Source organism: Hipposideros armiger, unplaced genomic scaffold (genome assembly GCF_001890085.2).
Source record: "Hipposideros armiger isolate ML-2016 unplaced genomic scaffold, ASM189008v1 scaffold_357, whole genome shotgun sequence".
Classification (NCBI taxonomy): domain Eukaryota; kingdom Metazoa; phylum Chordata; class Mammalia; order Chiroptera; family Hipposideridae; genus Hipposideros; species Hipposideros armiger.
The window spans coordinates 1,151,103-1,166,792 of NW_017731707.1; the positions used below are offsets into that span (position 1 = coordinate 1,151,103).

Sequence of the window (15,690 nt, forward strand, 5' to 3'; positions counted from 1 at the left end):
GACACTGCCCTCTACAGCTAAGATGCTGAACAACAGCTCAACCTGGAGCTGGGCTGCCGTGAGTCACCGGAGACAGCGTAGGCTGCAGACCCTGTGGCAGTGGGTTGCCATGGGCTACCGTGTGTAGCCAGCAGCCGCAGTGAGCGGCCGTCCAGAAGCCGGCGACTGATCTGCCTCGCCTGGGAAGAGCGCAATGATGGTGCAACTTGGGCCAGTGAAGCAACGTCCTCCACAACTAGACTGAAGAACAAAATGACAGCAACTTGTCTGTTCCCATCCCCCAATTCCCCAGCGCTGTTCCCATCCCCCAATTCCCCAGTAAAAATCTTAAAAAAAAAAGAAAAGAAATTATTTAGTAGTTTATTAAAGAAGAATAGCTTATACCTTATTGGAACTCAGAAATTACATAACAGCATTATATATATGTATATATGATGTGTATATATTTTAAAGATATATGTGTATCTTATATATATGTAATATATATGTAATAGTGATTTTTTTCTATAATAGTAAAATTTGTTTTATTATGGAAAAATTTAAACGTATACAAAAATAGATAGTATGCTAAAATCCCATATATTTATCACCTGACCTAAAAAATTGTGAACATATAGCCAATCAAATTTTTTTATTATCTTTTCATCATCACTTCCACTTCTGTAGAACTAGTTTTAAACAACTCCCAAACATCATATGATTCTATTAATAAACACATTAGTTATCACAGTTATTTAACATAGGAAATATTAATATATTTTATGGATACAAATGCTGTAATTTTTAATAGCAATTTGATGTTGAGATGTTAACTGTAAATATTTGTTTAAATTCACTGTGATCCTTGGTTCATCATAGCAGGTTTAAAGTAACTGGACAGGTTCAGATTTGGTCAGAAAGTATTCCAAATTGTGCCTGGCATCTTCAAAAGAGCAAGATTGTTCGAATGCTGTTAATAAATAGAAAACAATAGTCAGTATACTTTTCATGATAAATTTAACCAAAATCCACAAATAATTTTTGTTTTTGCATTTCAGGATTCGAGTTCATCTTTCTTTATAGGAACACAATTTGCTAAGCCTAATTTCATTTGTCTTGTCACCCTCTTTCATTCATGACAGTAATAATACTTTATATACAATGTCAATAAGTTGGCTGGAAATTGAGGACCCTCGCTTGTCCCTGAGTCCTTTTGGCCCAGCCGAGCTGTAGAGAAGTAGAGCATGCCAAGATTGTCGTGAGATTTTCATCTTGGAGTGATCACTGCTCTTGGCTCTTCTGTAGCCTAGGGAAAATTGGGCATCAAAAGAGGGAGTGGTTGGCATGCTGGGATGCTACTTTCTGAGAACCCAAATATTCCTACTTTTGGATAACTTATTCCACATGCAGAAGCAAAGAGGGGGATAAGCCTCAAGGACAGAGAATTCCTTATCTCAGACCTTACTGCTGGAGCTGTGGAGCCTCTGGCGTCAGTAGGTTGCCATGCATAAATGTTTTCTTCACTCAGGTACTGGAAGCTACACCTCCCTGTGGAGGGAGAATGTCTGTGTCCTTTCCTTACCATGAGTAAGGGTCACTGTACCTTTACAGGCCATTTGATCACTATATCCTGTCCCCTCTCCTCCACTTCCTTGCTTCTATGCAGTTGGTATGGCAGGAGAGACTGTCCTCAATTGTGTTTCCTGTAGCCATATGGTAAACACACCTGGGGTGGCCCATCCTTTGCCTTTTCCATCTGTGTGGCAGTCAGTGAGCCAGAGGGGGTGTAGGAGGCTTCATTCAGGTGTTTGCCCTAGGCCTCCACTTTGCCACCTTAAGAGTATGGGAGACTTGCCCAGTTATTAATAAAGTAATGCAATGTTTTCCATTTGGCTGCCACTTAGCATTCCTTGGGTGTATTCCATGAATGAAACTCTATGAGAAAAGGAGTAGTGGTGGAGAAGCTATGAGCTCCAGGGTCTAAGGCCCCGAACCCCAACCCAACTCCTCACTTGAGGAATACTCCTTATGGGGATTTTGAGATGTTGCAAGATATTGTGGGGCTTATGCATTAAGTTACTTAGCGTAGCTTAAAAATAATGTTTATTTATTTTATTTTTATTGAACTTCTTGTTACATTGTAGCTAATATGTTTCCAAATTAGGAACAAATATCAGTAGGGGCATTTTCTTAGGTTTCTTCCCCCATAAAATAGCCTGGGTCCTATACCTTTCCAACCATGGTGTCATAGACTTATTTTCTTGTTTTGTAACATTCCTCCTCTGTATCAAACTTCTGTCACTTAACTTTAGGCCTTTTCTCCCCTCTCTTTTGTAAAGTCTTCTTTTTTCTTTGCTTTTTTTTTTTTTTGTCCTGCATTTCCTCTACGTGACATTGTTCCTGGTGTTGTACCCTTTGCTTCTATTGATCAAGGCTGTGCTTGAAGATCCTAGCCTTACCCACTCCCCAGCTGCTAGGGATACCCCAGTGGGGACATTTCTATAAATCAGTTCTCAGGGCCCATGCCAAGGGAGCATCATCGAGCTAAAATTGTGGATCAGGTGTATCCTACAGGAGACCTTTGACAAAGAAAGAGAATGAGAGAGCTGGGGCAGCCTTTAAGTATTTGATGCCCGCCACTTAACTGCTCACATCTCTATGGTTTTCACCTGATTCTGATAAAGAAGGGCTTGCGGTGGGCACTTTTGGTTAAATTGCCTAACATAATAATTCCAGGGCCAGGGCTGTATTGTAACTAGAGGGACCTCACATTACACTATAGAAACGTCTCTTTCTAGGGAGCAACCCCAAGTAAGTTAATGGTTGTTAGTGAAAGGGAAAATGTGTCAATTTATATGACTGCTGTGTGTTGGAACAGTGCATGGCAGTGTACGTTATGGAAACAGAGCTTCCCCTCCTCCCTCCTACCCAAATGGCCACTATTTAATCTTTTCAGCACATCACATGTAGTACATCTGATGATGTGGAAAGTGTCAGAAAAGACAAAGTGCTTAGTTTTTAACATCAAATAAAAATAGAATCATCATAAAAGTTTTTCAAACCACTTACCCATCTGTTTGGTAATTTACCTTTTTCCTTGATACATTAGGTCAAAAGCCTCATTGATTTTGTCAAAAGGCAGTGTATGGGTCACCAGTGCATCCAGATTGAATTTCTTATTCTTGTAGTCAGTAAGCAGCTTTGGGATAGAATCTAAGCCTTTCCAACCTGTAATTTGGCCAAAATTCCAAATAAAGACATGGTGTTTGCCATGAAGAGGTAGTTTAATCAGTATTGGTTGAATAAATGAAATTATTTGGTCAGATTTGGCTTACTCCACATAGATGAAACCCCCTCCCATCTTTAATTTTCTATACTTTTATCTACTTTAGCATTTTTTTTCATAAGAAAAATTCAAGATTATTTTCTATTTTTTGAAAAGAAATGATCTCAGTTTGGTCAAAGTCTGCCTTCTGTTCCTCTGTGTTAGTTCATTGTAATGCAAATTGAACTTCAGTTTGCAAATTGTAGTTATCCTCCTATACAACCTTTAGTTTCAAGTAATTAATTAATAGAATTGTTTTTATGTAGTCTTTAGATGTGTTCTAGGCACTCACTATTTAAACAACAAATTATTTGCCTTTCCTTTTTAATAATCTTTATTATAAGACTTTGAGTTCTACTAGGGAGAAAATTAAAAGAAAAAAACCAAAACAAAACTGACCACCAAATAATGTTCCATTGATAGTACGGCCGGTTAGTACGTCCGTGAGAGAAACATTCAATTCTTGGTCATCAACGGCTGCTCCAACGAGAGTACATAACCCCCAGCCTACTGTTGTGCACTCCAGAGCTGCTCTCTGGAAGATCAAACACAAAAGAGTAGCTGAGTAAGTAGAAAAGTAGAACATGCTTCCAGTGGACATGTACTGCATTTCAGGGAAAATTTATACTTTGTATGTGAGATAATGGGCATCAAGCTCATAAGGTCATAGTATTATACTCGCAGATCACGCTTTGAGGATTTTGTTTTAGATAAAAAATTCAATAAAATTTTGAGCTTCATTAAAAAAGGTATTTAAAAGAAACAGGGCTGGCTTCATGGGCGTGCCGCCAGTGCAGCCCCCCAGGGTCTTCTCAGAAGGGCCCTACAAAGTATGTATGTAGCCCATCCTGCGAGGTGAAGAAATCTGAATGATGGAAAATTGAATGATGGAAAATTGGGAGAAAAAGATTTACTGTGTAATTTTGCAGTGTGTGTGTGTGAGTGTGTTTAATATATTGAAAATTCCAAATGTGTACCTAATTTTGTAACTCATTGAGATCTAACAGACAGAACTGGATTGATTGTAGGTTGCTGACCTCTCCCCATTCTATTTTTAGATGGGAGTGGGTACCCCTGGTTGCTAGGGTGCCACCAGTCACCTTCTCTTACTCCCTTCTTTATATCTACCTTTTCTTTTCTTACTTTTTTGCTTACTTCTTGTATGCACAATTCTTTTATAATTTTCATTTCTAAGTGTTCTCTTAATTTGTTGCTGAGATTCATGTGGAAGAATATACAAAAATATTAATAACATTAATATTAAGTAGTAATCAGTAATATTTATTATTAAATATCAATCACCATATACCACATAATACATAATATTATTAATAAACATTACTTATTATAAAAACATAATTTCTATACATATACAAATATACAATATTAAATATAAAATGAATAAATATATTAATATATACTGTCAATGTTTATTAATATTAATAAATATTATTTATTAAATACTATTATTAAAAAAACATACATACCATGGCTTCAGATCCACCTGCACATTCAATGGCAAAATCCACACCTCCATCGGTCATTTCAGCTATAACCTCCTGGACAGGTTTACGTAGGTCTCTAGGATTGAGGCAGTCAGTGGCTCCAAGGGCTTTGGCTTTTGTAAACTTCTCACTGTTGATGTCAACAGCTATGATTCTGGAAGCTCCTGCTGCTTTACAACCTATCACAGCAGAAAGACCGACACCTCCCAGGCCAAAGACAGCACAAGTAGAACCAGGGGTGACCTACAGGCAGAAAAATCATAAAATTGAAAAACAGCTGGTTCCACTTTTTTTTTTTTTTAATTGGGAAATTGGGGAAGGGGAACAGCCAAGTTGTTGTCCTTCAGTCTTAGTTATGGCTGGTGCAGCTAGCTCAGCTCCAAGTCCAGTTGCCATCTGGCCACCCGTCAGCAGCTTGCAGCCGCTCAGCTCAAGGTGCCGTGTTCAATCTCAGTTGCAGGTGGGTGTAGCCACCATCCCATGCGGGAGTTGAACCAGCAACCTTGTTGAGAAGAGCGCATTCTCTTAACCAACTAAGCCACTCGGCTTGCCCCCACTTTTTTTTTTTAAGGGACAGAGTGAGGTGGGGGGCAGGAACATATAAATAAAGGACTGCCTGTCATAAGACTAAATGATATAGCCACTTGGGGAAATCTATCAATGTGAACATGGATGAATTACTGACTAAATTTGGGGAATCATCTGAGGGCCATGAGGATTATCAGTTCATACGGAACAAGCCCACATGAAAATCATTTCCTTGTTTGCTTTTCTTTTTAGTGTTATCAGAATAAAATTCTAAGACTCACACATTTTAAAGGGTTTATTGTTTTCCTTTTTTAATATGTCACAGGTAATTTGATGTCCACGTTTCTAATTGGGCTTATTTGATTGTGTTAATATTACAGTTGGTTTTTAATGACCACTAATGTTTCTCTAAATGTGAATTAACTCACTCAATCATCCCAAATTATCAATTCATTTAAGTGGGATGAGGTCCAAATTTCCTTTCATGGCATTGGAGGATTTTCATTATCTGACAGGTTACCTTCCAACTTCATCTCCAAGATTTCTCCAGTACTACAGCTACACCAAACTGCTGTCCTTCTCCTTTCCTCACCTGAGACCCTCCCCTGGAGCCACAAAAGGGGTAGGATGAGAAGCAGAGCTGAATTACTACCATTCAGGGAGAGGAATTTGTAGCATCGGGGGGAAAAAGCAGGAGGGGTTATATGGAGATGGGTGGGGGTCTCTGTAGTTTCTATTGTCTCTTGGCTGGGTCTGCTGTCCCAGGATGAAGATTTATATTTAGGGGATATATTTAAGCAGGCTGTGTTTAAATTAGGGAGGGTCTGTCATATAACATACTAGTGTAGGAATGTTAACTTGAACTGGGTGCTAACTATATGCCTGCTGCTGGGCCAGATGTCTTACATATGTGATATGATTTAATTATTCTCGCACCAATTTGTAATAGATATTCTTAGAGAGAAGTAGGAGTAGAGAGGTTAAATAACTTGCCTAAAATCACAGAGGTAATAAAGGAAAGAGCCAGGGTTTGAAGATAATTCTAGCTGCTTTATCACATTGCCTCCTAGTAACTTCTATTTTATATAACCTTGGCATTTTACCTTGGCAGTATTGATTGCAGCTCCATAGCCAGTTGAAAATCCACATCCAAGCAAACAAACTTTCTCTAAATTTGCATCATCATCTAGTTTGGCAACGTTAATATCTGATACTACAGTGTACTGAGTGAAGGTACTTGTCCCCATGAAATGGTAAACTGATTTTCCTTTGCAGGTAAACCTGCTGGTTTTGTCATCCATTACTTCTTGATCAGCAATAAGATTTTTGACTTTACTAGAGAATTTTTAAAACAAGATACAAAAAAAAGAACATAAATGGACCACTGATTACTTTCTTGAAAAAAATGTTAGGCATTAAATATTTGTTATGACAATTTTATGAGATGGAAATATTGAGAAAATGACTTGAGACTTTTTGGTTAAGTAATTATACATAAACAAATATAATATACAATATAATACATTATATATTTATTTATGCTATATAAATAATATGTTAACATTATATAATACACATATAATATAATAAATATGTAACATAAATAATATATAAATATAATATATAATATAATATATAATATAAATATAACATATAATATCATACATAATATAATAAATAGAAGTAGTCTAAAGATAATAATGATGATAATAATAAACTTTTAATTGAATACTTTTTATGTGCCAGAAACTCTTTTAAGGGTTTTACATGTATTAATTAAAAAAATTTTTATTATGAACAACTCAGATATATATAAATGTAGAAAGAATAACATAATGAATCTCAATGTAACCACCTCCCAGCTTCAGCAATTATTAGCTCATGGCTGATCTAGTTTCATCTATTAGCTACCCTCAGCCCCCACACCACCACTTATCCTCCCCACATTTTGCACTATTTTGAAGTAAATCCCAGACATCACTATTTCATTGTAAATATTTCAGTATGTATCCCTGAAAAAGAAAGATTCTTATAGGTCCACACATTACATTTGGTTGATATGTCTCTTAAGCCTCTTTTAATTTATAGGTTCTCACCTTCCCCTTTGTTTTTTTCCTTACAATTGATTTGTTGAAGAAACAGTTATTTGTCCTGTAGAGTTTTCCTCATTCTGGATTTTTCTGATTACATCACTATAATCTGGTTTAACGTTTCTCCATCCCTGTATTTCCTCTAAACTACTATTTTTGATCTATATGTTTGATCTGATTTAGGTTTTTTATCTTTGTAGAAGTACTTCAAAGGTTGTTGCTGCATTGTTTTCATCTGGAGACACATAATACTTAATCTCTGTTTTGTTAGAAAGAATTGATGGTCCTTGTCAAAGCCTGTTATTTCATTAAAGGTTTGCAAAAGGATGTATTAATTCTCTGAATATCTACAACAACCCTGTAAAGCAGGCATTATTGTTATTCCTATTTTACAGATGAGGAAACTGAGACACAGCAAAAGATGTAAGAGTAATACAAAAATTAGTTTCAATTAGCATTAAGGACAAATCTTTCTATAGTCTCATTAAAGTAAAGAATAAGGTGATTAAGATTTTGGACTCTGAAGCCATATTGCCTAGATTCAAAATTAAGTTCCAAGACTTATATCAATGTGGCATTGGAATGAATTACTTTACTGTGCCTCATTGCATTCTCCTCTCATCTTCTGCAGAAATACCTACTATTCTGAATTTGGCATTTATCATTCCAGTGATATATTTATACCTTTACACATGTGACCGTAAGCAATATATGGTATTATTTTTGTATATGACACCTTACTAAATATACCTGTCAGCGACTTGCTTCTTTCCCTCAACATTATTTGTGTGAGATCACAGTGGTTCCCCCTTATCCCCACAGGGTATGTTCCAAGGTGCCCAGTTGGTGCCTGAAACCTTGGATCATACCAAACCCTATATAAACTATGCTTTTTTTTCCTGTACATACATATACCTTTTCACTTACAGGAAGCACTTAAGGCTTCTCTTTCGCATATCTGAATTGCCAGCATCACTATTCTGGCACGTTGGGGTTCTTATTTGAACAGAAGCACTGAGATGCCATGATAGTGATCCAGTAACAGACGGCTGCTAAGTGACTAATGGGAGGTTAGCTTATACAGTGTGGAGACGCTGGACAAATTGGTGATTCACGTTCTGGGTGGGATGTTGTGGATTTCATCCCACTGCTCAGAAAGGTGTGCAATTTAAAATTATGAATTGTTTATTTCTAGAATTTTCCATTTAGTGTCTTCAGACCGCAGTTGACCATGGGTAACTGAAACACTGGAAAGTGAAACCATGGATCAGGGGGATTACTGTATTCTATGTCAATACGTGTAGATCAAGTTTCACCATTTTCATTATTACATAGCGCTCCATTGTGTTGCTACATAACAATTTGTTAATCTAGTCTCTTATTGATGGACAAGTGTGCTGTTTTCAATTGTTTGCTTTTAGAAACAATGTTGTAACGAACATTCTAGCACATGTGTCCTTGGGTGGTTTTGCAACAGTTTCTAAGAGTGGAATTGGTGGGTAGAAAATATGCACCTCTTCTACTCCTCTTAGGTATTGCCAATGTACTGCCCAAAATATTTGTACCAATTTATACTCTTACTAGCAGTGTATAGAGCTTACCGGAGTTTTGCACAAAAATTCGTGCGTGGACTCAGACAGAACTTGCATTTTCTACATTGAGGTGTGTAGAGTGGAATTACTTTGTCACCTGCAAAGAAAGGTCATATGTTGGATCGTGTCTAAGATGTTCCTTATAAACAGTTTCTACCAGATGAATTGGTGGAAAACACCATTCTTTATGGTATACATTTTATGTTCAGCAGAAAGTATAGGTGGCTACAACATTTTGTTACTCTACAAAATCCCTGATTCCCCCAAGTTATTGCATATACTGTCTTTTTTATTTTTCTTTGTTTCTCTGCTGGCAATCAAATAACAAATCTGTATTCATACCATCAGATGAAGAGTTCTGTCTGAGACTCTGCTGTCATTGCAAAACTTTCTGCATTATGGCTATTATTTATGGCGTTTCTAAATAACTGTATGGAATAGAACACTCTCACATAATAGGAGAGGTGATGGACAGTAACAGGCTAGATATGGAGAGTAAACGTTATATCATCTCCATGTTTCACCATTTGTTTTACTCTGAAATTCTAGTATTCTACTTTTTATTCAGTTTACCAGGGTCCAATAATAATTAACATTTGTTCAACATTTAGTATGTGCCTGATACCATTCTAGCTGCTTACTTGTATTGCCTCATTTAATTCTCAGAGTAACCCTTTGAAATGGGTACTATTATTGTCCCCACTTTAGAAAGCAGAAATCTGAGTCACAGAAAAGTGACTTAACTTGCAAAGGTCACACAGTCAGTGGTAGAGCTGGGACTACGTTGGCCAGACTCCTTCATGGATGCAAAACTTTTGGGAGCAATTGGTTTTTGTGATCTTGTTTGGAATGGAAAGATACCAAATAAACTTCTTGGTTTGGAGCATCAAAGGAGAAAAGAATGAAATGGTTCATCCTGCCTGACAAGTGAGGATTACATTATTCTGGTATTTGGTGGATCTGTTATGAAATATGAAGTAAGTAATTTAAGCTATTGGCATGTTTCATTAACATATTATTTTTATCTTTCAAACTTCCAAAATGACACTTAAGCTAACATTGACATATGTATAATATTTCTCATTTAATTTACCGAGAGATCTCATTCTTTAAATTCTTATAATATTAAATTAGTTTTCTATTTTATTTAAAGAAGTTTGATATAGGTTGTCATTTGTGCCTCCACGGAAGCGTCAAAGCTTCAGTTTAAGCTAACTTTGTAGTTTTGCTTCATAGGACAATTTCTCAGTACTATATGTAAATAAAGTGACCGTATTCCCCAGATTTTATTAGACAATTCTGATTTCAAATATTCTGTCTCATTGTTAGATTGTGATAGATGGTGTATCTCAATTTTGCTTGGAAAAGATGGTTCCCTTATGTAAACAGAGATCAGTTGTAGCATGCAAAGCCAGGACTGTGTCAGGAATTATACCAGAAATATCCTGACATTTCCATTTAATTGGAATCAGAAAATAAAATACCTGGTTTGACGTTGGTCACTCCTGGTCCAACACTTTCCACAATTCCTGCAGCCTCATGGCCAAGGAGCACGGGGAACATAGGCTCCGTAAATTTAGGGTGGATAACATGGGCGTCAGTATGGCACAGGGCAGTAGCGATTATCTACAAAGTAACCACATACTTGAGTTGTGTTACTATAAAATTGGGTTTTTAGTTGGATAATTTTAGGCTCAATATCACCTTGAAACTTGACAACACTTTTTGAGCTCAATAAAAGAACTATATTTTGAAATAAATATTTTAAATAAAAATATGTTAGGATATACTCTTTTGCTCTTTGTTTTTTCCACCTCTTACTGTCATTGGAAAATCATAAAAAGAGATATAATTGGCAGTTACTGTCTCCAGGAGAGGAGAGATCAAAGGGAATAGGGAAAAGTTAAACAAGTTTAATAGGCAGAAGTGATGGAGGCAACACAGGTTACTAGGTCTTGTTCCACTATTGTTGAAATGAAATGAAATGAAATAGAGGTTAAAAAAATTTTTTATAGTTAAAAGTGAGATATCAAATAAAGGATTGTCTAAATTAATTACTGTATTATTATTCAAGATTCCTCTCGTGGGGCTATCGCATTCATGCTCATGGATGAACTCTTACTGTGGCAGTCTGGAGGGAAAACATAAAGCCTGGCAGCTGTGGGGAAAACGGAGAAATTGTCTGAAATTGCCATCTATGATCTCTCTACGAGGAGTGGGTTAGCAGCGGTCTCTTCTCCCTGCTAACCCACTCCTGTCCCTTCCTCTGGGCATCCAAGACCCTATGCTGTTCAGGGTAGCACTTCCGTTTTTCCACTCCCTTGTTTTGAACCAAATTCACTATCTTTCTTTTAATAACACTTTCCAACTGGCAAATGGTAGACAAAAAGAAAACATAACCAATTTGAATCCAAAGTGAATTCAATTCTTTCTTCTGATTCTTAGGATTAATGATTAATGTTAAGATAATTTATGTTAAGATAATTCATGTTAAGATAATGTTAAGTTAAATTTTAAGCCCATTATCAATAACTGCTGATCAATGAATAATAATCTACTTCTCCTGGGGATGGGCCTGTTTTGATCTGAACCTGAAAATATCATTTCCCCATACTGAAAAAGCCCGGGCTTCTCAGGCACACCACATAGGCTTGACCTAATTGAAGCCATGTCTGCACTCACTGCCTTGTCTGTCCTGTCAAGGGAAAGTCTCCACTCACCTGAATTCGAACTTCGTGAGCCTTGGGGGGAGCTACCTCAATCTCTTCTATGCAAAGGGGCTTGCCTACTTCCCAGGCGATGGCTGCTTTGCATTTAATAACCTGGGGAACAGAGAGGGAGAGAGGAAGAGAGAGGGAGACAGAGAGAGAGAAAGAATACGTATTTTTTGATAGTTGTTATGCAATTGTGAACTATATTTTAAAATATCATTAGTCTTATTTATAAATTCAGTGGTATTAATCATGGGGAGTTTCAAAATACAAATAAAAACAAAAGAAATACAACTCACACTTGTAATTTTATCACATGTAATTTTATAAGGTCAATCCCTTGAGTATCCCCAAATGGGATCATAGTCTATGTGATATTTTGCAATCTGCTGTTTTCTACTTATTAATATACTATGAATATTTTCCATATTCTTCTATTATTCATAATTTCTAGCATGGGTAACCCTTTTGATCAACTTTAAATTGATACCTTCTGAAAATAATACCCGAAGAAAGCTTCTTTTAGCAAATGTATACATAGAGAGAAAAAAACAAGAAGAAAAAGAAGAATTGAATAAAGAAATAGTACATTTGCTTACTTTGCCCTTGGTGCTCATTTTTCTTGGGAAACTCTCCTTGGAAATTTCTCTCTGATTTGAGAGGTTCTTCCACTTCTATCCAGGGTGCTCTGTGTCCTGTAATGAACCATCATTGTATAAATACCAGTCCTGATCTTTTAGTATCCAATCACTTTCCTTTGGTTGCTGTAATCCACAGCTCTTTGCCCTAAGTTCACCAGTCACTTGTGCTATCACATTTCAGCTGCAAACACCCAATGCTCCCAGCCATTATGTGGAGACAATTTTTGTTTACTTTTTTCCTTTAATTACAAAATATAAGATAAAGGATAAAAATTTACTAAACATACACTTAAACAGATGAGATAACACATTATTATAAGGGACACTCCCAGAATCCTTTCTATACCCATCCTTCTTCACAATTTTAATAATAATTTTCTTGCATTTCTTTATGCTTGATGCTCTTCTGTAAGTAGTTTAGTTTTACTTATTAAACACTTTATATGAATGAAATCTTAGTGTATGTATTCTTTCATGTCTTTTTTTCTTTCAATTCCATGTTTGTGAGATTCATCCACATTGCATGTAGCCGTTAATTTTCATTATCGTGCATTTTTTCTTTATTATCATTAATCAATGGTTGCATTAAAAAGTTTCCTTAGGGAAAATGTAAGACTGCTATGAAGCCAACACACACTACTAAAGTAATGCTGACTGTTAAAATATTGAAACAACTTTGTTTTGGTTGGTAAAAAGCCAAAGCACCAAACTTCTTATATCCCTTTGAATTCTGCTGCAGGTCTAGGGAAACATTTTTATCTACCTGATACATAGAAACAAACACAAGGAGGCAGCCAAAATGGAGAGACAAAGAAACATGTCCCAAATGAGAGAACAGAACAAAGCTCCAGAAAAATAACTAAACAAAATAGAGACAAGCAATCTACCAGATACAGAGTTCAAAACATTGGTTATAATCATGTTCAGTGATCTCAGGAAGAACTTCAACAAAGAGATAAGAAACATAAAAATGAAGATAGAAAACATAAAAAAGATCTAGTCAGAAATAAAGAATACAATAACTGAAATGAAGACTGTATTAGAAGGAATCAACAATAGATTAGATGAAGCAGAGGAATGAATCAATGATTTAAAACATAAGGTAGTAGAAAACACCCAAAAAGAACAGCAAAGAAAGAAAAGAATCTTAAAAATGGGGATAGTTTAATTAAGGGGCCTCTGGGACAACATCAAACATATCAACATTCACATCATAGGGGTACCAGAAGAAGAAAAGAGAGAGCAAGGAATTAAAAACCCATTTGAAGAAATAATGACAAAAAACTTCCCTAACCAGGCAAAAGAAATAGACATATAAGCCCAGGAAGTGCAGAATCCCAAACAAGATGAACCCAAATAGGTCCATACCAAGAAACAGGATAATTAAAATGCTAAAGATTAAAGACAAAGAAAGACTCTTAAAAGTAGCAAGAGAAAAACAGTTAGTTGCCTACAAGGAAGCATCCATATGACTGTCAGCCAATTTCTCAACAGAATTTTTGCAGGTCAGAAGAGACTGGCACAAAATATTCAAAGTGACGGAAAGTAAGGACCTACTACCAAGATTACTCTACCCAGCAAAGCTTTCATTTAGAATTGAACGACAGATAAAAAATCTTCCCAGACAAGAAAAAGATAAAGAAGTTCATCACTTTGGTGTAATACACCAAACCTGTATTACAAGGAATCTTAGAGGAATTACTTTAAGATGAAAAAACAAAAGATTAAAAAATATGAATAATGAAATGACAACAACTACATATCTATCAATAATTACTTTAAATGTAAATGGATTATATGCGCCCATCAAGAGATAGGGTGGCTGATCGTATAAGAACACAAGACCCTCACATATGCTGCTTATAAGAGACTCACTTTAGATCCAAAGACACACACAGACTGAAAGTAAACAGATGAAAAAAGATATTTCATGAAAATAGAAACAAACAAAAAAGCTGGAGTAACAATACTTACACCAGACAAAATAGACCTTAAAACAAAGGCTATATAACAAGTGACAAAGAAGGACCCAGTAATCCCACTTCTGGGTAATTATCCGAAGAAACCGAAAGTGCTACTTCAAGGGGACGTGTGCATCCATGTGTTCATTGCAGCATTGTTTACAATGGCCAAGATCTGGAGGCAGCCTGGGTGTCCATCAATGGATGAGTGGATAAAGAGTAGGTGGTACATACATACAATGGAATATTGCTCGGCCATGGAAGGGAATGGGTTCTCGCCATTTGCAGTGGCATGGATGGATCTGGAGGGTATTATGCTGAGTGGAGTGTCAGACAGAGAAAGACAGATGCAATGTGATTTCACTTGTATGTAGAATCTAAAGAACAAGATTAACAAAACAGAAAGAAACTTACGATACAGAGAACATTTCGATGGTTACCAGATGGAGGGGGGAGGAGGTTTGGGTGGCAGGGTAAAAAAGGTGAAGGGATTAAAAAAGTACAAATTGGTAGTTACAAAATAGTCATGGGGATGTAAAGTGTAGGGAATATAGTCAATAATATGGTAATAACCATGTATAATGCCAGGTGAGTACTAGATTAGACAGGGTGATTACTTCTTAAATTATATAAATGTCTAGCCACTATGCCATACACCTAAAATTAATATTAAAAATATTGAATGTCAACTGTAATTGAAAATTTAAAAATAAATAAATTAAAAAGAGAACTCAAAGAAAGAATGAGGCATTATTCCAGATTGGAAAAGACTAAGGAGACATGATAACTAAATGCAACTTGTGATTCTAAGTTGGATCCTTGTGCTCTAAGGTCATTATTGGGACAGTTAATAAAAACTTGGCTAACGTCTGAGGATTAGATGGTAGTAGAGTATCAATCTTAATTTCCTGATTTTGATGTTTTTACAGTGAGATGTCTTTGTACAAAATATGCATTGAAGTATTTGGGGGTAACGGGATATTACATTGTCAACTTATCGAATAGTTCAGGAAGATAAACTCTTTGTTTTATACCTGTTACTTCTGTAAATTGGGAGGTTGTTTCAAAATAGTCTGTTTCAGAACAGACTTGAATGAGATATGAATGAGACGAGAGACAGCTCATGAGAAATTCCATGAGTGGGGATGGCCAGAGAACAGGAGGGCAACAATTAAACATCAAATTTAATGTGGTCCTTTCATGTAGCACTGAACTACACTCTCTCTTTTTCCTAAACTATTGGCAAAGTCTGCTTCCACTAGGGCCTTGTGTGAGTGGTGCTTTGGAAACTACAGGGAGAGGGAAAGTACTGCATATGGTGAAGTGGCGCAGATGACAGTAGCTGCAGAACAGCTGAC

The 15,690-nt window shown here is 36.3% G+C and overlaps 1 protein-coding gene across 5 annotated transcripts; it reads right to left on the reverse strand.

Moving 5' to 3' along the window:
• Positions 1–344: 344 nt before the first annotated feature.
• On the reverse strand, positions 345–12,432 carry ADH4 (alcohol dehydrogenase 4 (class II), pi polypeptide). 5 transcript variants are annotated; one of them, XM_019661651.1, is made up of 10 exons: positions 12,330–12,432; positions 11,740–11,841; positions 11,142–11,177; positions 10,504–10,645; positions 9,029–9,116; positions 6,441–6,672; positions 4,792–5,052; positions 3,704–3,839; positions 3,069–3,207; positions 345–949 (listed from the first exon to the last, which is right to left on the reverse strand). In XM_019661651.1, exons 1-10 carry the CDS (start codon positions 12,345–12,347, stop codon positions 925–927), a joined length of 1,179 nt encoding a protein of 392 aa, XP_019517196.1. In that variant the 5' UTR covers positions 12,348–12,432; the 3' UTR covers positions 345–924. The 5 variants fall into 5 exon arrangements, with proteins under 5 accessions (XP_019517196.1, XP_019517199.1, XP_019517197.1 ...); XM_019661654.1 differs by having other exon boundaries at positions 12,320–12,415; XM_019661652.1 differs by lacking the exon at positions 11,142–11,177.
• Between the last annotated feature and the right edge of the window lie 3,258 nt (positions 12,433–15,690).